Here is a 25,944-nt window from a genome sequence, read left to right as displayed (position 1 = left end):
GGCAAAGGTTACACAGTCTATACAGGCCAGAGGGCAGATGCCCAAGGCAGAAACTACTATAGCACACAGAAGAGACGACACTAAAATGGGAGCTGATTATAAGGGAGATTATGCTCTCTGCTTTCTGTGATTATTCACTACTGTGGATATATGATCTAGGATTCAAAGGCGTGTGCTACAGGCAAGAATCAGAACTACAGAGGTGAGTCTGATAAAGCAGGGCAGAGATGAACAAGTTCTTTGAGGGTTTTTTGTCCTCAAACAAATATAAGAACTGCTCTTTTCAGGGATGCTGTCTTGCCTGCCCACCACGTGGAAGCATTCACATCTGTGTAGTGTATGTGACCCACACCCCTGGAGATGGGCAGTACACATCCCAGGCAGCTGTACACAGCAGTCCTGAGCTCCATTGTAGGAGCTAGTTTAGGGGTTGGAAGGGTGAAAAAAAATCCTCAAAGACTATCTTGTTCAGGCTCTTCATCTTTACGGTATAAAACAAAGACCTAAAACACATCCAGCGTCACATTCATAGGAAGTAAGCAGCTGAGCTAGAACTAGAAGCCAGTCCTCTTGACTCCCCAGAGTAGGGCTCTTTCCAACATATCACAGTAATATACCTGTGATTGCCTCACTGTTAATACTTTCTCATATCAAGAGATCCACCTTATATCACTACAGTGGCATTTTTAAGAAACTGCTGTATGTTCAACAATTTAGGGAAGGGAGGAAAAGGAAAAGAAAGGAGAGCTTTGGGTCACTAAACGATTGCTTGGGTCCCTTCCAGATCCAATCTTCCATGGTTCTGCCCTTCTCTCTTCATCTGAGACACTGACTGCAGACCATCCACAGAGATCCTACAGCCACAAAGGATGCAGCATGAAAGGGCAGAACTCACACACTTTCTGCTGTGTTTCTATGTCTTTCCCCTAAACCACATTTCCTTGCTGCAAGTCTGAGAACCAAACTCAATTTCATGTGCAGATAAGAGGGGGAAAAGTCACTTACAAGATAACTTACAGAAACAAATAATCATTTCATCTCTATTTTGAAGTTGAGTTTCCTCAAGTTGGAAGCACTCCACAGGTCTAAGTGACTTCCAAGCTTCTTAGTTTTTGATTTAAGGGAAAAAGAGTCCATTTACTAGTAGAAAAATTCCAACTTTATTCTCTGAGAATACCACGGCCAAACCTTGTTTGTAACTATTTCTAGTCATGTACTGGCAATGTTTTCAATGCATAGTAATCAACATTCATATATCTTACTTGTCTAAAACCCCCAAGTTAGTGTTTAGGGAGCCCACTTTCCTATTATCAAGAAAATGTATCAGAAGAAACTAATTGTAATCCATCATCTGTCCTCCATGAGGCAGATTCCAATGCATAAACACTTGTAAGGATGTCCTGAAAGTCGCAGAATAATTCACAGCCATCTCAGCAAACTAGGAACAGTCGAGGTCATGACTAAGTTAAGACATTGCTGAAAAAACAACTTTCCAGATATATACCTTCTTTACATGTCAGAACATCCCCAAGATTCCCTCAAGGCTACCCAGGCCTTAGGGGGAGCCTTCAGAGGGAGCATGGCCCTGCCCACACCTTGATTTCAGACTTCTAGCCTCCAGACTGAGAGAGAATATTTTTCATCGCTTTAAGACATCCATTTGTGGTACTTTGTTATAGCAGCCCAAGGATGCTACCACAGGCAGTCATCTAAGAAGGCAAAGTCTTTGCCCTAGCAGATTGCTACCAGTAGGAAAAATTAAAACTTTCTTACATGTTTCAGACAAACTTGGAAGTCAACAGAAACTTTGAAATCCATACGAATTCTTTTCTTTCTTTTCTTGTTGTGACACATACTCAATACAGCATATCAAATGTACCACATCTTACTTTTCGGTGAGCAAGTTTGTTACTCTTCAAACCCTTTCTTCACACAACTGCAATGCCAGCCTATGCAAAAATCTGCCCTTGGGCAGGCATCTCTAACTAACGTGCCCAAAAACAAATCCTGTCTTTTCCGTGCAAGATCTGCTCTGCCATAGCCCTCCCCATATCAGTAAAGGGAAACTCTATTCTTCCAGCAGCCCAGACCAAAAACGTCAACATCGTCTCAACTTCTCTCTCCTCTGACTGATCACAGCAAATCCTCTTGGCTCTGCCTTCAAAGTACATCCAGCATATGACTGTTTTTTATCGCTACCGTCTGGACCCAAGCCATCTTCACTTGGATTACAGACTCATCTCCTAACGGTCTCCTTGTCTACCATCTCCTGACCCCCCTGTAGTTTACACTCAACAGGGAAAGCTTTTGAGCAGTCTCCGGCTGCTATTTTCCCTCAGAGTAAAACCCAAAGTTCTCAAAATGGCCCGCTGATCCAGTGGGATGTGCCCTTAAGCCCTTTCAAACTTCACTGCCTACTATTATTCCCCCTGGAAATTCTGTTTCAGGCATGTTGGCTCTCTAACTGACCCTTAGACAAGCGACCCATACTCCTACCGTAAAGCTTGTGTACTCTGATGCCTAGAACATCCATCTTCCATTCCCCACCTAGCTCATTTCCTTTCAGTTCTCTGCAGAAATGCTACCTTAGTAAAGAGGCCTTTCTAACTACCTCATACACAATGTCCACCCCACCTGCCACTGCTTCTCTATCCCACCATCTCTGCTTTATTTTTCACCATTGCTCATATGACCGATTGAAGATACTACTATATATTTGTTATTTTCTCTTTCTACCTTCCCTAACTAGGATGTAAGATCCAAGAGGCAAAAGACTTTTTTGTTTTATGCTTTTGTTTCTCTGCCTTCTGTTCTTTGTTCTTGTTGTTTTATTTCTTGTCTTCTCTTACACTGATAACCCTGGAATAGTGCTTATCACTGCTGTAAAAACTCAAGTGCTTGTTATAAGGAGAGTAACTACTGTTGCCACCCTCAGGAGATGGCTGAAAGGGTTATAGGAGATGAGGTAAACAAGGTGGATGGCACATAGAGGCATTCAGCAAGACAGGAGATAACTATGACCAAGATAAGGACACCATCTCTAGCCTTTCTGTTTCGTCAAAAGATCTCATATTCCTATCTCTTCCCTCAGAAATGAGCACAGCGAGGGCCACAGAAATTACAGACAAGTAACACAAATTCCTCCATTTTCAATGCTTAACAAAACCATACCTAAAGTTCTTTTGGGCCCAGAAAAAGAGCCCTTATTTTTGCTCTTTTCTAAACTAAGTGAAAGGATCTGCTATAAATTTCGAAGGCTTTAAAGCAAGTACCTCAACCAAGTTGTGTATCTTGCAGCCATCTTCCTGGAGTAGCGTGTATTTTTTCGTAAACAAATCACCCTTGTCCTCCCAAGTCAAGGCGGTCTCCCGCCTGTGTTCTCTCCAGGGAAGGAGCGTGCACTGCACCCAAGCCCGCATCGTCTGCTGAATCACTTTGACGTTGTTCTGCGCATGCTCCACTCTGCGCTCCAACTCTGAGGTGGCCATCTTCATCCTCTCGATGTCCCCCCAGCAGTCATCCTGCCATGTCAGCGATGCGGCGGCTGCCTGCAGTTCCTCATCCACAGCCCTCAGCTCTTCCTCAGCCAGGGGGTATTCAACTTCCAGAAGAGTCTGTTTCAGCTTATTATATCCTTGCACAAGAAGTTCAAGATTTCCAATGGACTGATTCAAAAGAAAACCCCAAGACAAAAAGGGCCACATGAGTTAAAGCTACTTTCTCTTGGAGGCATGGAAGTATCTTAGGTCTACATGTTAATAATTAAAATTCAAACTGTTTCTATTCAAAATCCACCCTAATATCTGAAAACACAGACCTTTAAAAGAGTGTTTCTTTTTTTGAAGATGGCTAAGGCTGAATCCGGTATGTCTGATTTCTTCAACATCAAAAGGTATTTAACTTCTCTTAATACGGCCACTAGCTATTAAAAGAAAAGCAAGGATTATTTAACATGATTTAAGAATATCATTCTTTTTTTTTTTTTCTTTTTTTTTTTTTGCGGTATGCGGGCCTTTCACTGTTGTGGCCTCTCCCGTTGCGGAGCACAGGCTCCAGATGCGCAGGCTCAGCGGCCATGGCTCACAGGCCCAGCTACTCCGTGGCACGTGGGATCCTCCCAGACCGGGGCACGAACCCACGTCCCCTGCATCAGCAGGCGGACTCTCAACCACTGCGCCACCAGGGAAGCCCAAGAATATCATTCTATTTTTAAAATCAAACGCTTAAAATTTCATCCAATGATTACAGTATTTTCAAACTGTCAAGGCAAAGGGGCTTTTGTTTCTCATGCTTTTTAAAAGCAACAATCATACATTCCATATGATGCAGAAGTATAAATAATAAAGGTAGAAATCATTGGCTATGGCCCACTGTCAGAGAAAGAATTCAAGCTAAAAAAGAGCAACATATACACACCAAGATCTGAAATGGGAGGCCATAAGCCAACCTCGGTCTTTTCCAAACACTGCTAGCTCTATAATAATGCTTGTTTTGAAAACACAACATGATTATACATGAGGGAGGACTGTGAACATGCCACAAGTTTTGTCTTTGCTTATCTGTAGTTTCATCAGCAATAAACGGCTAGGTAAATGCTAAAAACTGCAACCAGCTGAACAAAAAGGCTTAGGAATATGCAAAATGCTCATATGCACACACCACAAACATCCACCAGGTACCTCCACTCATAGATGTGTGATGAGCCAGCCCATCCAACTTCTGGTGGCCCAACTTTCTGCCTGGTTTCAAATGACCTTCCTTCCACCACCTCACAGTAATGCACAAGTCATAACGCACTTCCCTGAGCAAACTTCAGGTCTTTGTCAAGGGAAAGTACTATATTCATTGGAGCATTTATGTATTACTTGACCATTTAAAATGTATAAAACTATGCTCCTGTTCCTCCTAAGTTCCTTTTTTTGTTTTTGTTTTTGTTATTTTTTAATTGGAGTATAGTTGCTATATATTATGTAAGTTATATGTGTACAATATAGTGATTCACAATTTTTAAAGGTTATACTCCATTTATAGTTATTATAAAACATTTGCTATATTCCTCGAGTTGTACAATAATATATCCTTGTAGCTTATTTTATACCTAATAGTCTGTTCCTCTTAATCACCTACCCCTATGTTGCCCTACCCCTTCCCTCCCCCCAGGAGTAACCACTAGTCTGTTTTCTATATCTGTGAGTCTGCTTCTTCTGTTATATTCACTAGTTTGTTGTATTTTTTAGATTCCACATATAAGTGATATCATACAGTATGTGTCTTTCTGAGTTATTTATTTTTTTAAACGTTACCACTGACAAAGTTTTTGAGTACTGTACCCTAACCCTCATTTTCCCCATCAGCAATGTACTTTTTATTGTGCAGTCTTTCATAGTGCAGTGAATTTTAGGAATGCATATGTCGTGTTGTAGCAAAAGTGTAGCCCTAAATTACAGTTTCTGAGGAAAAGACCACATAACATGCTTTAGAAGGTACACCAGTTGACTTCCTTAGGCTGTCACTCCATAGGTTCACTAGTACAATATATTTGGTATGTTTATAATCCCTTCAGGTAGAATTGTAGGGATTATCCCTAAAACATCTCAGGAATCCAGTTTCTATAAATTGGTTATATGAAATCAGAAGGTAAAGCAAACCCTCAGTCCTCCAGGCCACATATTTATGTACCTGAGCTGAGGTTAATAAGGAAAAATAAGTGATGCAATTCTTTGTAATATTTCAGGGAAAGAACAGAATTTGAGTACAGACTGTGACTATTAAACTCAGTGAGGCTAACTTTCACCTCCTAGGCATACAGTTGGACTGCCATGAGACAGGGCAAGAAAACCTAAGCCAGAAAACATGTGATCAAAGACTAATGATTCTGTTCAATTGAGTTAATATTTATTAAATGTTACCAAGTGCCAGACACTATGTTAGACACATAAAACACAAAGATGAAATCCAATGGACCCTACTCTCAAGTAACTCATTATCCAGTAAAGTGGGAGTGGCAAATAAATAATTACAAGACAAAACAAGAAGGAATATTTAATATAGAATTTGGTAAGCAAATCCCTAAAACAAAGACCTATTAGAAGTTGTTTTTAATTATAGTCCTTGTAGCACTGACATTTTCCCAAAATAAAATACAAATGAATGGAGGTATGAGGAATATTCCTATAATAAAAAGGGCATCTATGAAACATTTTAAAAATATCAAACCCTTACCTTTGGGTCAAAGTTGACATTGAGAAGACCACTTACGGCACTGAATTTAACCAAGGGTTGATTCAAATTGAATTCACAGATTTCATCCACATTACTTTTCCATTCATTATAGATACGATTTTCAAACTGGTCTAGCAAAGCTGTCATCTCAGTATACTTCTGATAAACCAAGGCATCATCAGGACTTTCCAAGAATCTGTAGGAATATGTTTTTTATTTGTTACTTTTCTATACATTAGATAGATCTCAGCTTAGCTACTTTACAGTAATATATGATAGAAATAAGAAAGTACTCTATAAAAATCAGGATCAATAAAGGTCAAATAATGCTTCTGCATAGTCTGTGCCTTAAAAGATATAGTTATGAAATAAATGGAACTCCAAACAGCAACAAGTTATCAATTCCTACAAAGAAAAGAGAAAGATACAAAAGTCTGCAAAATAACAGGAGTGCTAGCTATTGGAGAAAGGAAAAACAATAACAAAAAGCTATCAACATATTGTGGATGAAATGGAAAAGTGAAATAAGACCTAAAAACATGGAAATATATGAAGTTCTAAGTCCTAAACATACTCCCAAACCATGGGGATAAATCCTTCTCAATGAGCCCAAGCAATGACAGGAGTTAAGTAAGGCAGTGACTCTTTAAGTGCTAAAATGAACAGCTCACTACCCTATATAAAAATTGCCTGTGTTGAAGGGATAATGTTACCACAAAAGAAGCCTAACTACTTACAGATCACGGAGAGATGCAAAGTTTGACCAAAACATTTGAAGTTGGTCCATGACCTCTTTAGCCCATTTGATATTTCCTGAGGTAAATGGCATATTCTTGTTAATGACTACATTTCCTTGTTCAATCTGCAAATTGATATTGTGGTGAAGAGGATGAAAGGGAACATTTAATCAGGGTACACTCCAACCTTGTAGGCAATTTTTAATTTTGGAACATTTACAGTACAAATATAAAGAACATACATGCAAAGTAACCTGATTAGTAGAAGAGTTACTGTCCTAAAGCAGGTTCTTCATATCCGTAAGGAAATCAATTACATAAAAGCATAAAAATTTTAGGGCCTGTATCTCCTCTTCAGTTATCATTCAGTGGAGCTCTACTTGACACCCTGACCCACAATATGATACTGTGGGTCTGTCAGACTTTATCCCCCCCCCCACTCACCTGCTGCACATGTTCATTATACAATTGCTTACACATATCCAACTCTGCACTGAACATGTGCACAAGTGTGCTGTAACGTGGGCTGAAAATTTCCATGACAACTGGTTTCTCAAGGAAATTCCCAAATACAGTCAAAAGCTATAAAAATCAAAGTGAAAGAAAGGTTAACCACCATGGGTTTTTAATACAAATACTTGATTCACTATTTCCTCCATTTAACTTCCTACATGACCAGACACAAAGCAAAAATCTAGATCCCTGCAAGTATCCTGCAATGTCTTCAGATTGAAAACACTTTAGCAGCTCACTAAAATTTCTATGCATCCAATAAAGCGAATTCTAAATGTAAAGCAGTTTCCCTTCCTCAGCAGAAAATGAGGAGTCAGAAGCAAACCACTGTCTGTTAGAAACCCCTGATCACAGCCGACACCCCTACTTCCTATTGGACACCAGGAAATGCTGTGAAGATGCTTTGCAGATTTAAGAACAGAAGCAAGATTGCGTACTTCTTATTTGCTCTTCCCTCCTACACATATACTCTTTAGAATAAGGAAAGCCATATCAAGGAACTCTAGGTCACACATTAATAATTATACTGTTATCCTGTGATAAACCATAATGGAAAAGAATATGAAAAAGAATGTATAACTGAATCACTTTGCTGTACAGCAGAAATTAACACAACACTGTAAATCAACTGCACTTCAATAAATTTTTTTTAAAAACATACAATTTGAGGAGAAAGAGGAAAGCTATACAATTCCCAACTGTTAAAAACAAACCAAAAAAAAAAAGAAATCATCTTCATATTTGCTAAGTGTAATCTGCTGTATGTCCTCTAGACTTAGAATCTTTCTGTTTGCCAAGTAACATCTTATGGAAAAATCCAAACGAACTTTTTGGCCAACCCAATAAATCAATTATACTTCAACTATACTTTTATTTTATAAAATAAATTCTAAAAAAAAGTTACACCAGAAGCATCAGTCACAGTGACCGTCCTGCCCACGGCCGCCCGTGTTTTGTACCCCAGGACCCAGCTACCCCCAACACAGCAGCTGGGGCAGCAGTGGCGACCTGTTCCAAGGACAAGCACTCCACAGGCTGACAGTTCCTTCAGTGTCAAAGTACTGGTTGAAACCAATGCCTTGAAATAATTGGAGTCTTTCTCAGAAAAAGAATGAGGGCATGGCAGGCTGAACCTATGCCGGTAAAATTTACAAGTGAAAAGAACCTACAGTTGAACATTGACAAAACGAGCTTGAAATGCGTGGGTCTACTTTTACACAAAACTTTCTCAATAAATACACTGGTAAATTTTTTTGAGAATTGCAACAATTTGAAAATTGTTCTCAGACAAGACAAACCACACTGCCAAGAAATATCAAAAAATTTAAGAAAAGGTATGTCATGAGTGCATGAAATATATGTAGATACTAGTCTATCCCTACATAGATATAAGGTGTTATTTAAAACCAAATTAATAATGTGTTAGGTTTCTTACTGTTTTATAACTTTGCTTTCAAAAAATTACACTACCATAATACAGTATGCCTTCCTCTCATAATTGGAGAAACTGAATATCAGCCTATCATCACAGCTGGTTTTTTTAAAATAATGTTTCCAATATTATATTAGAGTATGACTGTAATACTCTATGCCATAAAAATTTTATAATGATTCATTCATTAGTGTATAGGCTAGGCTCCCGTGAAACAATCCTATTGATTACACTAGGCTACCATAAAGCAATCATATTGCTGCTTCTTTTTATCAATGCATGAATCATTACACCTGTAAATAAATATGAATTTCTTTTTCACATTATCTCTTCATTTCTTTATGTCTAGTGTTAGTAATACATATAAGATCTACAGTGTTTTGTATTGTGCAAGGCAATATTGATGTAGGTACTGATGATTCATCTTGTAAACAGATGACATAAACTCACGGTATTGATGGAGTACAGTCTTGTAAAGATGTTTTCTCTTCCTTATGATTTTCTTAATAACATTTTCTTTTCTCTAGCTGACTTTATCGTAAGAATACATTATATAATACATATACAAATATGTATTAATCGAACGCTCATTATTGGTAAGGCTTCCGGTCAACAGTAGGCTACTGTTAACTCTGGGGGAGCCAAAAGTTAAACAGTGATTTTCAACTACATAGGAGGTCAACGCCCCTAACCCCTGCATTGTTCAAGGGTCAACTGTACTAACGAGCAGAGGAAGCCAGTGAGTAAGGGGACAGAAAAAGCAGACACGTGAACTAAAACAGAATCACATGACCAGTAAGGAGAAGTACGTAGGTCCAGAACTCCCTCCGCTCGGTCATCTCAAACTAACCTTGACCCCCTGTTTCCACAAAGCTGAGCTGTCTGGTGAGCCTAACCTTGGATTTCTATTTGCCTCCTGTCTTGTCTTCTGCCCCACCAGGATTCTTCTGTGCATCAGTGTGAGACAGCTTTCTTTGCAAGCAAAATAATGTAATAAACATACATATTTTTGTACAAGCAATGTTTATAGAATGCTGACTAGGTGCCAGGCACTATATTTTAAGGGTGTTAAAAATGCTGTTGTTATCACATGCTCCAGATAGGGAAACTGAGTTATGGGAAGGGGATAACTTGCCCAAATTTTCACAGCTAGTGCAGAGTTGGCATTTGACATGGACACTGGGCAGTCTGGCACCAGAGCCTCTGGTGCCTTGTGTAGGAACTCATCAGCCGAGGGGCCATTTAAAATTGCTATTTTGTTATTTACTTACTCTATGTGGGTTTCAGAAAATGTTAGCTATTTGGTCTGTTATATAGATATTTTCTCTGAAATAAAAGGAGATAGCTTCTCAAAATAACTAAATATCATCAAGGTGACAGAAAACCATATACTAAGGTTTGTGCCTTGTTAGTGATGTGACATGGCAAAAGAAAGAGCTTTGTTCTTGCTCTTAGAAAACTAATGGGTGTTCTCCCAAATTTGTTTTTATTAAAAAACAGCATCATTGTAAACAATTTGTAAACACTTCCAAAAAATACTTACTAAAAAAATCAACACAAGGAAAAAATTATACAAACTGAAATGTAAATCTAACCATATCTTAAGAGGCCAGTTTAGACAAACACACACTGGCTTTTCTTCTGGTAGTATCAATTATACCTACTGTAGAACTGTTGGTGGGAATGTAAATTGGTGCAGCCACTATGGAGAGCAGTATGGGGGTTCCTTAAAAAACTAAAAATAGGTCTACCATATGACCCAGCAATCCCACTACTGGGCATTTATATCCAGAGAAAACTTTAACTCAAAAAGACACATGCACCCCAGTGTTCATAGTAGCACTATTTACAATAGCCAAGACATGGAAGCAACCTAAATGTCCATCCACAGATGAATGGATAAAGGAGATATGGTATATATATACGATGAAATATTACTCAGCCATAAAAAAATGAAATAATGCCAGTTGCAGCAAGATGGATGGACCTAGTGATCATCATACTAAGTAAGCCAGACAAAGACAAGAATCATATGATATCACTTACATGTGGAATCTAAAAAATGATACCAATGAACTTATTTACAAAACAAAAAGTGACTCACAGACATAGAAAACAAACTTATAGTTACCAAAGGGCCGAGGGATTGGGGAGGGATAAATCAGGAGTTTGGGATTAACATATACACATTAGTATATATAAAATAGATAACCAACAATGACCTACTGTATAGCACAGGGAACTATACTCAATATCTTGTAATAATCTATAAGGGAAAAGACTCTGAAAAAGAATATGTATATGTATATATGTGTGCGTGTGTGTGTGTGTGTATATATATACACACACATATATATAACTGAATCACTTTGCTGACCACCTGAAACAAATCAACTATACTTCAAAAAAATTACTGTAGAAACTACTAAATATTTAAAATCTACTTAGTTAGCTGCTACCTAGCAAAATGCAAAGTATTAACTTTCTTCTTACAACCACTGTTTTGTTAACTTTGGACTTGATGTTAACATTCTGAAGTAAACATTGCCTCATAGATTTCACAAAGAAGTATACTCCAACTATAGTAGGGAAACACATTTATTTCACAACATTCTCTTTCAAGCCCTTATCATATCAACCGCAATACCAGAAGCTTCCCAGCCACATCTCATTTTGACCACCTGATACGCTTAGTGGGACTTAAGTCCAAGTGTAAAATAGGAAAGACAGAGAGAAAATATTCTTTGGGGAGGTTGTAAAGCCAGAAAGTAGTAGTAAACAGAGTCTTAACCTTTTATGCAGTATACATTACCTTAATTTTTCAACATCACAGATACATAAAAATTACCCTCCAGGATGAGAATAAACGTCATTTGAACTTGCGGTTTCCTTGTCACATTGGAACTAAGAGTTTTTTTATGGAGGCTACAGACATTGCCCTTCATATCAACCTCAAAAGATTCAAGATTGATTCCCAATACATGCTTCCTTCCTAAATATCCCACTGGAGATCTGTAAGGTTTACCTTAATTTTCTTCTACTTCTCATTTTCATTATGTAATATTTATATTTTTCTTAGGTTTGTCTTTTACAAAGATTTTTTAAATTTGTTGCCACTTGAACCATATATACTTCACAATTTTCTAGTTTTCTATTATTTCATCTAAAGACTTTTCTAGACACTTGTCTTATATACTTCAGTCTGCCTTCATGTAGAGAAACTGTAAATTTTAGAAAGCCATCCATCAGCATTGTGTTTTAATTTTTATTGAGCGCCAACCCTGTAGGGTCTGAGCCACAGCTTTATACTGTTTGGTTCCAGGGCCCTTCCTGCTCATGTCTTTGCCAAGAGCAGGTACTGAATCGTGGTCTTCAGAGAACAGTCTGCAAGAATTTATTCCCTGGGACACAACAGTAACTGGTCAGAGTTCATCATCCCGTACCTATGGTAGAAATCATTTTCTCCCCTAAATACACAACCCTGTAATTTTTTTCTTCTGCCACAACTCTTGCTGCAGTTATCTTCATCTGTGTGTCATTTCAGGACTCTGACAACCAGTCAGCCCTCCTAATGTCACAGTTATTAAGTGCCTGCTTTATACAAGGCGTTGCAGAAGATGATCTAGATATAACAAAAACTCTAAGATGATGTCCCACCCCTGGAAAGCTTATAAGGGCACCATCTCATGTTATATTTTGCAGCAGACAAGGTACAAATATGTGGAAAGTTAAAGAAACAAAATACATGACAAAAAAGAGATAAAATTGTTTAGAAAAAATAATTGGCCATGTACTAAAATAGAATCCATATGAATGGCTGTGAAAAGGGGAAGGAGAGAGGTCTGAATTAGAAAAGGTAGGAGCCTCTGTAACTGGGATTTCATTCTACATTCTTCTTGCAGTTATTTCTAAAAGCATGAAAGGAGGTCCAGTTACAGAGAATATGATAGACTACTACATAGCCACTAAAAATAATATTGTTGAATTCTGTTACAAAAGAAAAATTTTTATGATTCACTGCTTCCTGAAAGGGTTACAAAAAGATTACAAGGATCAGAATATGTCATTTTTTGCAAAGAGAAATATGTATGCATATCTAGTCAAAGAAAAGGAATGGCAGTAATAAATACAATAGTAATTTCTGAGAGATGGGATGACAGGTGGTGTTATTTTATAACAACAGGCTATATATTTCAGCTGGCAGCATCTCAGTTTCATCCAAGGGCTCTTAAGAGAGAACTATTTGAGCCTCGTGACTTCTCTGTTAAAACGCTTGACGGGGGTAGAAGACACTAGCCACTTAACTGCCATCTGACCCATTTATTTGAATTTTAATATCAAAATCAAACAAGTATCTCCAACAAAGTCTGTGCCTGTTATATTGTTTTGCAATGCCATCTTCAATGAATTATGTCCGTGATTCTCTAGCTGTGTTTCTACTGACACTGAGGCCTCATTCCTCTTTGGGGATGTCATCTAAGTTTACGCTTGACTTGCAATTCTCTTCTTTGACAAGCAAGTTTCACAAGGTGCCCCGATTACCCACGTTACAAGCTTTCTACTTGGGAGGACTCTCAGGATGCTTTTCTTTTCTGCAACTATTCATACATCTATGCTGTATTTCATCAATTCTATGACAAACATTCTTTCATGTTTTAACACCTCTGAAACTAGACTATGTTATATAATCAACAGCATCATAATTGTTTGGCAGCATATTCTTTTGTTGATAAACACTGGTGTGTCTGATAATCAATGGTGTCCTATGCCTGATGAAAAACCGTGTAAAAATTGCTATTTATTTCAGTCAGATTAATAAAGTGGGCAGATGAACTCAACCTATGTAAACAATGGCAAAGAAAAGAAATTCTTGAGTTAACAGAGAGTTTTCACTTTTCACTGTAGCTTAATTTTGAATTGATAGTTCACAGGCCATACCAAACTTGCTCTAAAGGTAATGAAAGCTGAAACAATGAATTCGAGCAAAGATCAATAGGCAAGTGTCCTAAAACTTTGTCCAAAGTAAGCTTCATCATTCATTAGTGCATTATTCAAAGTTTATAATTCAGTGAGCTTCATATGAAGAGAATGTGACTAGTTAATAGTTTACCTGGATGAGAAAGGAATGTATTCCCTCTTTTCACCCAATAGTCTTATTCACTAGTAAAACATTTTTTCCTGATAACTTCTTCAGAACTAACCTTAAATGCAGCTTCCAGACGATTGCAGTTAAAGAAAGCTTCACAAAGAATTGTCCCGAGTCTTCTGTCAAAATCCAAAGTTTTGGACTTAAACACAACATAATCACTTTCAAATTCCTATAAAATTCAAAATAAAATATTAGTTTACAGGAAAGAATCCAACAGTGAAAATATCAACCACAAAAGTGTGACACCTCTCTCTCTGTGAATGAATTTATTTTTCATAGCAGGATTCCAGGAAAGACAAAGAAAGAGCTGTATCTGACTAATTATTCAAGTGGCAGCCTTATAGGAGCACTGAACATTTAGCACTGTCAGCTCACATTTCCACAATCCTTTTCACTGGCTCAGACCCCAACATTAGCTCTTTGGCCTATCACTCTATCCTCCTCCATACTATTTTGATTATAAATGAAAAAGCAAAGCTTTTCAGAAAAGAAAAAGGAAAAAAAATAACCCGTCTTATTATAACTTTAGTCCATCTATAAGTTTAAACAGGAAGTTTTTAATTCTGTTTTTCATGGAGCAGAAACCCTGCCAGGAAACACTATTTCTTCAAGTGGGAACTGAAATCCACATATCTGTCTGTAAGAAAGCATCACTAGTGATACAGACAAAACATAATACTCTTCCTATTTTCCCAGTTTCTTATTAATATGCAGTTAACAACCACCAGTTTTCTCCTAACACATAAACACCCACTCCCACAACTACAAAGAATGAAACAGTGAGAGAATAACCATCATCTGCAAACTGCCCCAGGAGTGCACGCCACACACTTAACATAAAGAAGTCCTTTGTTACCACCATAAGCTAAGCCTCCTCTTATTAATAATAATAATGACAGCTAACATTTATTCAATTCTATTCTAAATGCTTTACATTATTAACTCAATTCTAACCACATGATGTAGGTAATATTTTTCCATTTTATAGGCAACAAAGTAAACTCAAAGAAGTTTAATGCCCACAATCTTACCCCTACTTAATGGCAGGGCCAGAATTTAAAGCCAGGTAACCTGGCTCCAAAGTCCACACTCCAAGCATGATTCTGGATGTCTGTATGAAGGAACGCACCTTATGCTGAACTGAACAAACACTATAAAACAGTGTAACGGCAAAGTTCTAGAGCACTATGTGTCATATACAACAATGTCATCTTTAGCATCAAGAGGAAGTCTCCACTTATGAAGTAGGGCCAAACAGTCTCTTCATTCAAGGCTCACTGACTTTTAAAAGTAAACACAAATGCCCAACAAGTTGTAAACAAGCCTAACTTGCTCTTCTTCTCAGTATGGCAACAAAGAACATACCACTTAAGATCCTCAAAGATTATTTGAACAATCAGCAAATAAGATCTCAGGGAGGAAACAAACGTTCATTTCCATAATTGATATCTCTCTTAACCTCTTTTTTGTCACTCAACCTGAATTCAGAACTGCTGATAGAACTTCTCCCCTAGGAAGTCCCACAGATAATTGAAATTTATTTTATACAAATCGGAGCTCATCATCCTCTCTATAAAGCTACTCCTTATTCTGTAAACCCTAATAGAAGCTTTGGCAATCTCTTTCACTTCTTCCTCTCTCGGTCAACTGCTGTCAATCTTTTCTCCTAACTACCTATTCTTCATTAGTCCAGGCATCACCCCCCAGATCACCATTACCATTTAGCTGGATTTCTGTTAAGCATTTTCTAACTACTCTCTTTGCCTTTAATCTCATCTTTCCCATCATTCTCCGAACTGCAATCTAAATAAAGCTTTCTAAAATGGAAATCTTATGTCACTCTCGTACTCAAAATCCACCATTATCTCAATTCAGAATCCTAATTTCTTAGGGTAAAGTCTAAAAGTCAACCTCATCTACAAGCCCTCTGTGATCTGGCCCCTACTTACTGCTCCCAACTATTCCAGTACCTCTCCCCCTTTCACACACTAGGATCTAGCCACACCTGCCTTATCATACTCATTCTCTGTGTGTAATACAATTTTCTGCTCATCACTTTCTTTTCATCTACTCCTCACTTGCTTCATTTCTATTTTTTTTTCAGTTCCATTTATCTTTCAAGTATTGTCTCAGTTTCCCTTTCACCTCCTCTGGAAAGGGGCCCTTCACAAGTGATCCCATAGTACTCTGTACTTTTCATACCCTAGCACTAAGCACACTGTATAAAGCACTAAGCACACTGTATAAGTGCCAACCTGGAGTCTCCCCCTGGATTTTAAACTATGAGTATAGTAGCCATGTTTCTTTTCACAGTGACAGTGCCAATATTTAATGAGGTTCCTAGCACAGAGCTGTTTCTCAATACTTACTGAAGAATAAACAATATGCTGGTATTACTAAAAACCATTTTTTCTATATTGTAAAAACTCCAAAATTGCCCTTATTAGTGACGTGGGAATTTTTGAAGTTTTAGCTAGAGAAATGCCATGGTCTGATTTAGGTCCTAAAAGGCAATCAAGTTGCTGTGTGAAGAACAGACCCTGATGGAGCCAAGACAGGGGCTGAAGAAGAGGTTTAGGAGCAAATGCAATAACCCGGGTCAAAGATGAGACCCGGGTATATTTTCAGGCTTTATCTGATGTTTATCATAAGAAAAGAGCAAGATCATGGATGACTCCAAGGTTCTGTACTTGGTAGTACATTATATGGACTATTTAATGAGTTGGAGAAGACAAGGAAGAATAGGTATGGGGAGAGGTAAAGCAGGGGTGCAGTTTTGCATGTTGGTGACATCTATTAAGTATCTAAGTGGAGATGTTGAGTAGGCAGCTGAATATATGCTATGTGTTTGGGATTTAGGAAGGTCCTTTCCATTATGTAAAATATCCTTTAGCCTTTTGGTAAATACTCTTTATCAATTTGAGGAAGGTCCCCTCTATTCCTAAGAGTTTTTATCATGGATGGATGTTGAATTTAGTCAAAAATTTAATGCGTCGAAGTTTTTAAACTACTAAACTATCACAAAGGAGGCAAGAATATACAATGGAGAAAAGACAGTCTCTTCAATAAGTGGTGCTAGAAAAACTGGACAGCTACACGTAAAAGAATGAAATTACAACACTCCCTAACACCATATACAAAAATAAACTCAAAATGGATTAAAGACCTAAATGTAAGGCTGGAAACGCAAAACTCTTAGAGTAAAACACAGGCAGAACACTCTGTGACATAAATCACAGCAGTATCTTTCTGGATCTACCTCCTAGAGTAATGAAAATAAAAACAAAAATAAACCAATGGGACCTAAACTTAAAAGCTTCTGCACAGCAAACGAAACCATAAACAAAACAAAAAGACAACCCACAGGAGAAAACATTTGCAAGCTACCGACAAGGAATTAATCTCCAAAATATACAAACAGCTCATACACCTCAATACCAAAAAACCCCAAACAACCCAATTAAAAAATGGGCAGAAGATCTAAACAGACATTTCTCCAAAGAAAACATGCAGATGGCCAAAAAAGCACATGAAAAGATGCTCAATGTCACTAATTATTAGAGAAATGCAAATTAAAACTGCAATGAGGTATCACCTCACACAGGTCAGAATGGCCATGATCAAAAAATCTACAAACAATAAATGCTGAATATATTCCCACTATTGGTGGGAATGTAAATTGGTACAACCATTATGGAGAACAGTAGGGAGGTTCCTTACAAAACTAAAAATTGAACTACCATATGATCCAGCAATCCCAACTCCTGGGAATATATCCAGAGAAAACGACAATTCAAATAGACACATGCACCCCAATGTTCACTGCAGCACTGTTTACAATGGTCAAGACATGGAAGCAACCTAAACGTCCATTGACAGAGGAATGGATAAAGAAGATGTGGTACATATATACAATGGGATATTACTCAGCCATAAAAAAGAATGAAATAATGCCATTTGCAGCAACATGGATGGATGTGGATATCATCACACTAAGTCACACAGAGAAAGACAAATATCATATGGTATAATTTATATAGGGAATCTAATAAAAAAAAAATGATACAGATGGGGAATTCCCTGGCAGTCCAATGGTTAGGACTCTGTGCTTCCACTGCAGGGGGCACAGGTCTGATCCCTGGTCAGGGAACTAAGATCTTGCATACTGTACAGTGTGGCCAAAAAAAAAAAAAAAAATTGAGGTGTGCCTGTAATTCTTAACTATTTGGTTAAATTCTCCTAGGAACAACCTCAGCATGAACATTTTCTTCGGGGGAGTCTTTAATCACAAATCCAATTTCTTTAATATAGTGTTATTCAAATTATCTCACCCTCACAAGAAAAAATTTATGTGTGACAACAGATGTTAAGTAAACCTACTGTGACAATCATTTCACAACATATACATGTATCATATTCTTACGTTGTACACCAGTGGCCCCCAACCTTTTTGGCACCAGGGACCAGTTTCGTGGAAGACCATCTTTCCACAGACCAGGCCGGGGTGGGGGATGGTTCAGGTGTTAATGTGAGACATGGGGAGTGGCAGACAAAGCATTGCTCACTTGTCTGACACTCACCTCCTGCTGTGCACCTCAGCTCCTAAGAAGCCGTGGACCAGGGACCTGTTGCACACTAAAACTAATACAATGTTACATGTCAATTATATCTGAATTTAAAATATTTATTTCATATTGAGTTGTGGTAGCTCTAATTTTTTTAGGAATTGGTTCATTTCATCTAAGTTATCAAACTTATGTGTGTAGATGTTATTCTTTTGTGTTTTGGTATTCCCCATTTTTTTGATATCTGTTGAGGATGTAATTGTAGCTATGTTTTACTCCTGATATTGGTAATTTGTCTTTTTGTCTTTGTAGTCTTGCTAGAGCTTTGTCTTTTCAAAGAACTAACTCTTACTTTCACTGACTTTTCTCTATTATTTCTTTTCAATTTCATTGATTTCTGCTCTTTCCTTCTGATTATTTCCTTCTTTCTGATTCTTTGTATCTATTTGCTCTTTTTTTTCTAGGTTCTTAGGGTGGAAACAGATTACTGATTTGAGATTTTCTTCTTTTTTAATGTATGCATTTAGTGCTATAAATATCCCTCAGAACTGCTTTAGCTGTTGCCACAAATTTTGATATACTGTATTTTCATTTTCATTCAGTTCTCTATACTTTCTCTTGAGACTACTTCTTTGATTCATGGAATATTTAGAAATGTGATCTTTAAGTGTTTAGACATTTTCCTGTTAGGTTTCCGTTATTGATTTCAAGTTTGATTCCACTGTCATCAAGTAACATACTATGTAGGATGTCATATCTTTTAAATTTGTTGAGGTTTGTCTTATGGCCCAGGATATGGCATGTCATGGTACATGTTTCACAAGCACTTGAAAATAATGTGAATTCTGCTGTTGCGGCATGGAGTGTTTTATAAATGTCAATTAGATCCTCTTGGTTGATGGTATTGAGTTCTTTTATATCCTTGCTGATATTTCATCTGGTTGTTCTTTCAATCGCTGAGAAGGAAGCATTGAAGTCTCCAACTAGCACTGTGGATTTGTCTATTTTCCTTCTCAGTTCTACCAGTTTTTGAATCACATATTTTGCTGCTCTGTTGTTTGATGCATACACATCTAGGATTGCTATGTCTTCTTGGTAGATTTACCCTTTTATTTTATCATTACAAAATATCCCTTCCTGGTATTCTTTTTTTTTTTCCTGCTATGAAGTATACTTTATCTGATATTTATATAGTTATTACTGCTTTCTTTACTGCTATCTTTTGATTAGTGTTTGCATGATATGTCTTTTTCTGTTTACTTTTAATCTGCATATATGACTATATTTGAAGTGAGTTTCTGAAAGAAAACATATAATTTGGTCATTTTTTTAATCCACTCTGCTAATCTCTGTCTTTGTATTGGTGTACTTATACCATTTATATTTAATGTAATTATTACCATGTTAGGGTTTAAGTCTGCCATTTTATTTGCTATCCATTTGTTCTGTTTTTTCTTGTTTTTCTGCAACTCTATTTGAAATTTTTTAGCATTATATTTGATATACCTATAGTGTTTTAAGTTTGTCTCTTTATATTGCTCTAGATATTACTTTATTACATTATATATACATCAGTGTCTAATGTTGCCATCTATCATCAGTTCAAGTAAAGTATAAAATCTTACCTCCCACAACCAATGAGTCAAGGAAGAAATCATCTAGGAAATTAAGAATACATTGAGACAAATGGGGAAAAAACCCAACATACTCAAACTTAGGGAATGCATCAGAAGCAGTGTTAAGATTGAAAATTTATCACTGTAAACACATACATTAAAAAAGGATCTCAAGTGAATAACCTAATTTTATACCTTATAGGAGTTGAAAAAGAGCAAACTAATCCCAAAGCTAGCAGAAGGAAGGAAAAAAATCAACATTGGAATAGAGATAAAGGAAGTAAACAACAGAAAAATAGAGAAAATCAACAAAACCAAAAGTTTGCTCTTTGAAAAAAAAAAAAATGAAATTGACATTTAGCTAGATTGACTAATGAAAAAAGAGAGAAACTCAAATTACTAAAATGAATGCTGGGTAATTCAGAAATAAAAAGGATTATAAAAATATGCAATGAACAAGTGTACACCAAACTCTGTAACACAGATGAAATGAACAAACAGAAACACACAACCTACCAAGACTGAACTGTGAAGGAAAGAAAAACTGAATAAGCCTATAACTAGTAAGGAGATTTAATCAGTAATCAAAAACACTTCAACAATAACAAAAAAGCCTAGGACCAGACAGTTTACTGATGAATACCACCAAACATTTAAGGAAGAATTAATACCAATCCTTCTCAAACCCTTCCAAAAAAAAATGAAGATATAACACTTCCTAACTCATCCTGTCAGGTAAATATTGCCCTGACACCAAAGCCAAATAAAGACATTACAAGAAAACTACAGACTGGTATTCCTTATAAATAGTGATACAAACACTCTCAACAAAAAGTAGCAAACAGAACCCAGCAGCATACTAAAAGGATCACACACCATGACCAAGTGGATTTATTCCCAGAATGCAAGGATGGCAAATAAAAATCAATGTCATTAGACCACATTAATAAAATGAAGGAAAAGACCACATGATCATCTCAACTGATGTAAAAAAAAAAAAAAAAAAATTCAACACCCTTTAATGATAAAATTTTACTCAATAAACTAGAAATGGAAGGAAACTTCTTTAACATGATAAAGGCCATCTATGAAGAACCCACAGCTAACATCATACTCCGTGATGAAGGACTAAAAGATTTCCCCCTATGATCAGGAACAAGGCAAGGATGTTCCACTTCCACCACTTCTATTCAACACTAGCTAGGGAAACACTAGCTAGAGCAATTAGGTGAGAAAAAGAAATAAAAGGCATCCAAACTGAAAAGGAATAAGTAAAATTATCTCTGTTAATATATGACATGATTTTATACTTAGAAAACTGTAAAGATTCTGCACCAAAAGCAAAACAAAAACCAAAACAAAACCACTATCAGAGGTAATTCAGCAAAGTTGCAGGATGCAAAAATCAGTTGCACTTCTATACATTAGTTATGAGCAACAAAGCTGGATCCTTACAAGATATACAAAAATTAACTCAGTATTTATCAAAGACCTAAATGTAAGAGCTAAAAGTATAAAACTCTTAGGAGAAAATACTGGAGAAAACCTTCATGACATTGGATTTAGCAATCATTTCTTGGATATGACACTGAAAGCATAGGCAACAAAAGAAAAGATAAATTTGACTTCATCAAAATTAAAAACTTTTGTGCATAAAAGGACACTACCATGGGTCTGAAAAACAACCCATGGAATGGAAGAAAGTATTTTCAAGTCATACATCTGATCAGGGGTTAATGTCCAGAATATAAGAACTCCTACAACCCAACAACAAAGGAATCCAATCCAAAAATGAGCAAAAGATTTGAATAGACATTTCTCCAAAGGCATAAAGATGCCTAATAAACACATGAAAAGATGACCAACATCACTAATCATTATGGAATTCAAATCAAACCACAATGAAGTATTACTTCTTGGCCACTAATATGGCTATTATCCAATATAATGAAAAATAATAAGTGTTGATGTGGATGTGCTAACATTGGAATCCTACATTACTGGTGGGAAGACAAAATAGTTCAACCACTATGGAAAACAGCTTGGAAATTCCTCAAACAGTTCAAAATAGAATTACCATATGATCCAGCAATTTTAATCTTAGGTACGTATCCATAAGAATTGAAAGCAGAGACAACACAGATACTCGCTCAACAATGTTCATAGCACCATTATTCACAAGAGCCAAAAAGGTGTACACAAGCAAGCACCCATCAATAAATGAATAAACAAAATACAGTATATATATATATATATATATATATATAAATAGATTTAGCCTTAAAAAGGAATGAAATTAAAAAGGATGATTTAGCCTTAAAAAGGAATTAAAGGAAATTGTGACACATGCTACAATATGGATGAAACTTAAAGGCTTATGCTAAGTGAAATAAGCCACACAAAAGAATTATTTTGAGTCCACTCATATGAGGTATCTAAAATAAATAAATTCATAGAGAGAGAAAGTAGAACAGGTATTACCAGGTACCAAGGGGAGGGGGCAATGAAGAGTTATCATTTAATGGGTGTAAAGTTTTTGGTTGGGATGATGAAATATTCTGGAAGTGGATAGCAGTGATGGTTGCACAACATTGTGAATATACTTAACGCCACTGAATTGTACTCACAAATGGTTTAAATGCTAAATTTAATGTAAAATACATTTTACCACAATTTTATATACAGAAAAAAAACCTTCCTTCTATTTTGATCCCTTTACTCTCTTCCATTTATAATATAATGGTCTTAAATACTTTCTGTACATACATTTAGAACCACAGAGAATGTTATAATTTTTGCTTCCAACATGAAACATGATTTAGAAAACTCAAGAGGAGAAGGAAATTCTATTGTATTTACACTTATTTCTGCATACCACATTCTTCCTGATGTTCCAAGGTTCCCTTCTTTATCACCTCCTTTCTGTATTAAGAACTTCCTTTAGCCATTCTTTAAGGATCAGTCTACCAGTGACAAATTATTAGTTGCTTTTTTTTTTGTCTAAGAATTTCTTGATTCCCCCCCCCCCCTTTATTCTTGAAGGGTATTTTTCACTGGGTAGAGAATTCTGAGTTAACAATTCTTGTCTTTCAGCACTTAAAAATATTTTGCCATTTCCTTCTGGCCCTCGTGATTTCTGATAAAAAAACCACTGTCATTCAAACCATTTTTTCCGCTTGGGTAAGTTGTGCTTTCTCTCTCACTACTTCTGAGATTTTTTTATCTTCAGTTTTCAGAAGTTCAATTATGATGTGTCTTGGCATGGATTTCTCTGGGTTTATCCCTGGGTTTATCTTTCTGCTACTGATTTCCTCTTGAATCTGTAGGTTTATGTCTCTTGCCAAATTTAGGAGGTTTCCAGCTACTTCTCTGAGACTTTCAGCTTCATGGTCTTTCTCCTCTCTTTCTGGAACTTTGAGGACACTAGTGCTAGATCTATTACACTTTTACAAGTCCCTAAGGCTCTGCTCATTTACTTTCAGTCTACCTTCTCTGTTGTTCAGACTGAGTGCTTTCTATTGTTTCATCTTCCAGTTCACTGATTCTTTCCTCTGTCACTCCATCCTGACACTGAACTCAACCATTATGCAGTGTATTTTTTTCAGCTCTAAAATGCCAATTTGTTTTTTATACCTTCTATTTCTTTGCTGAGAATTTCTATTTCTTTACTGAGGTTATTTTTTATTTGTTTCATTATGCTGATAATTGCTTGTTGAAGCATTTTTTGGCATGGCTCTATAAAGCTTGTCAGATAATTCTAACATGTCTTATCTCAATGGTGACATCTATTAGTTGTCTCTTTTTGTTCAGTTGAGATCTTCCTGGCTCTTGGTTTAATGAGTAAATTTTTACTGAACCTGGATGTTTTCATACTATGTTTCATATTATGAGACTGGATTTTATTTAAACCTTCAGTTTTTGCTAGCATTCAACAATACTGCTCTGGCCCCTTTACTGTCAAGTGGAGACAGAAGTCCAGTTTCTCCACTCAGCAACCATTAATACCTAAGGGTGGGGAGCTCCTGTTACGGCTGGGTGTTCCAGTTTCCCATGTGGTCTCGACAGATGTCACAGTACAGGTGACCTGGTTACCATTTGGTCATGGTGAAAGCACTGACTTTCTAGAGGCTTCCTGTGATACTACCCTAGTGGGGTAAAGGATGCTGCTGGGTGAGGAAAGAAATTCAGGATTCTCATGTGTTCTCCACTGACATCACAGAGAGAGTGAGCTCATAACTGGCTAGCTAGGATGAAAATCATGACTCCCTACTTGGCCATCACTGATACCACCCCCGTGGAGGTGTGGACTGGGTGGGGTAGCATTTTACAGATTGGCTGTAAGTCTAGTCTCCCCATGCAGTCTTTGCTGGCATGCATGGGGGTAGGGGACAGTTTCTTCTGTGATATTTTTCTGGACTAGAGAGACTGCAGTCTACAAGTTTTCTGTCTTGCCAGGCTGTCCCTTTCTTGAGAGGGATCAGGCTTTAATTGAGGTTTTTAATGTCTGTAACCACTGGTGTTTCCAGGTTGCCAGTGTCTTCACCTCTAGGTCTGCACTATTTCAGGCAAGAAGGAAATTCAGGTAACTCATCACTATGTTGTCTTTTGGGTCCATCTGTCTTCTTCTTTTCACCTTTCAGAGTCTTCTTATGTGTCTTTTACACATAGCGACCAGTACTGTAGTTGTACTTAGAGGAAGACGGAAAAGTACATCTACTCCATCTTCCCAGAAGAAGCTCCTAAGTAAATTTTTAAACAGTGATATCTACTACTTTAAATAACTTTTAAAAATAAATAATACATAAATTCACGGAATAATATACAATTGTTTTTTAAAAAATAGGTAATGCTATTGCAGTGATACAGAATGACTGCTAAAATATATTAAGTGACAAAAGGTATACATGATCTGTAGAGGATGCTATGAGTGCAAAAACAGAATTCAAAATGCATACACCCATGTATACACTAGTACATGCACCATGTATCACTGGAACATTATGTAAGAAACTCATAATGGTAGATATCCTTGGGGAAGGAAAATGAAAGACTGGGGGGAAAGCAGGGAATGAGAAGAAGGGGACTAAATTTTTGCATTTTTGCATATGTTACCTTTCCAAAAGAACAAGTAAGTAATGTTTTTAAATAATAAATTTTACCTTGAAAAGTAAGCAGGCAAGACCTGAAAATCCTGTAGATGACTAGTAAGAAATTTATGTAGTTAAAATTTTTAAATGCTACATACTGTAATAGCAAAAGAATTAATAAATAGTTCAGGAGACCAGAACAGAAAACTAATTGTAAGAACTAGAACACGAGCTAGTATAGATTAATAACTACTTTTAAAGTGAATTTTAGATCCTGGAGTAATGGCGGGCTAGGTACTTGGATCAACCTTCCTACTAAAAACTAGCAGGCAAAAGGAAAACAGCCACAGCATCTTGGATCACGCCACCTCAGGGCACAGGTCCTCAGGTGAGTTCCTCCAATTGCCCCAGATGAACTTATTCCCTTCATTTCTAGGAAGACGCAATGAGGGAGATAAACACTAAAGAACTGACATGGCACAACAAAAAAAAAGTGCTAGGTTGAGAGTTCTGGGTTGGAATCTCTGTTCCACTCCCTGGAACTGTGTAATCTCACATATCCTCAATATCCTCATCTGCCTGGGCAGTCACTCTCAGGGTTACAGCTAGAATTAAGCAGGAAT

At 36.9% G+C, this 25,944-nt stretch overlaps 1 protein-coding gene across 1 annotated transcript in view; it reads right to left on the bottom strand.

Moving 5' to 3' along the window:
- The window catches only part of LOC103072649 (dynein heavy chain 11, axonemal-like), a gene marked incomplete at its 3' end in the record, with an annotated part of 92,516 nt that overhangs the window by 36,006 nt on the left and 30,566 nt on the right, over positions 1–25,944 (bottom strand). Inside the window, exons 9-14 of the mRNA XM_007470604.1 lie at positions 14,106–14,222; positions 7,404–7,541; positions 6,960–7,084; positions 6,223–6,418; positions 3,818–3,922; positions 3,273–3,665 (exon numbers count right to left, since the gene is read on the bottom strand). Coding sequence (XP_007470666.1) covers positions 3,273–3,665; positions 3,818–3,922; positions 6,223–6,418; positions 6,960–7,084; positions 7,404–7,541; positions 14,106–14,222 — 1,074 coding nt within the window. The remainder of the gene's footprint in view (positions 1–3,272; positions 3,666–3,817; positions 3,923–6,222; positions 6,419–6,959; positions 7,085–7,403; positions 7,542–14,105; positions 14,223–25,944) is intronic.

The sequence above is a fragment of the Lipotes vexillifer genome, unplaced genomic scaffold (genome assembly GCF_000442215.2).
Source record: "Lipotes vexillifer unplaced genomic scaffold, Lipotes_vexillifer_v1.1 scaffold1406, whole genome shotgun sequence".
Classification (NCBI taxonomy): Eukaryota; Metazoa; Chordata; class Mammalia; order Artiodactyla; family Lipotidae; genus Lipotes; species Lipotes vexillifer.
This window is presented reverse-complemented; position numbering and strand designations above follow the sequence as displayed.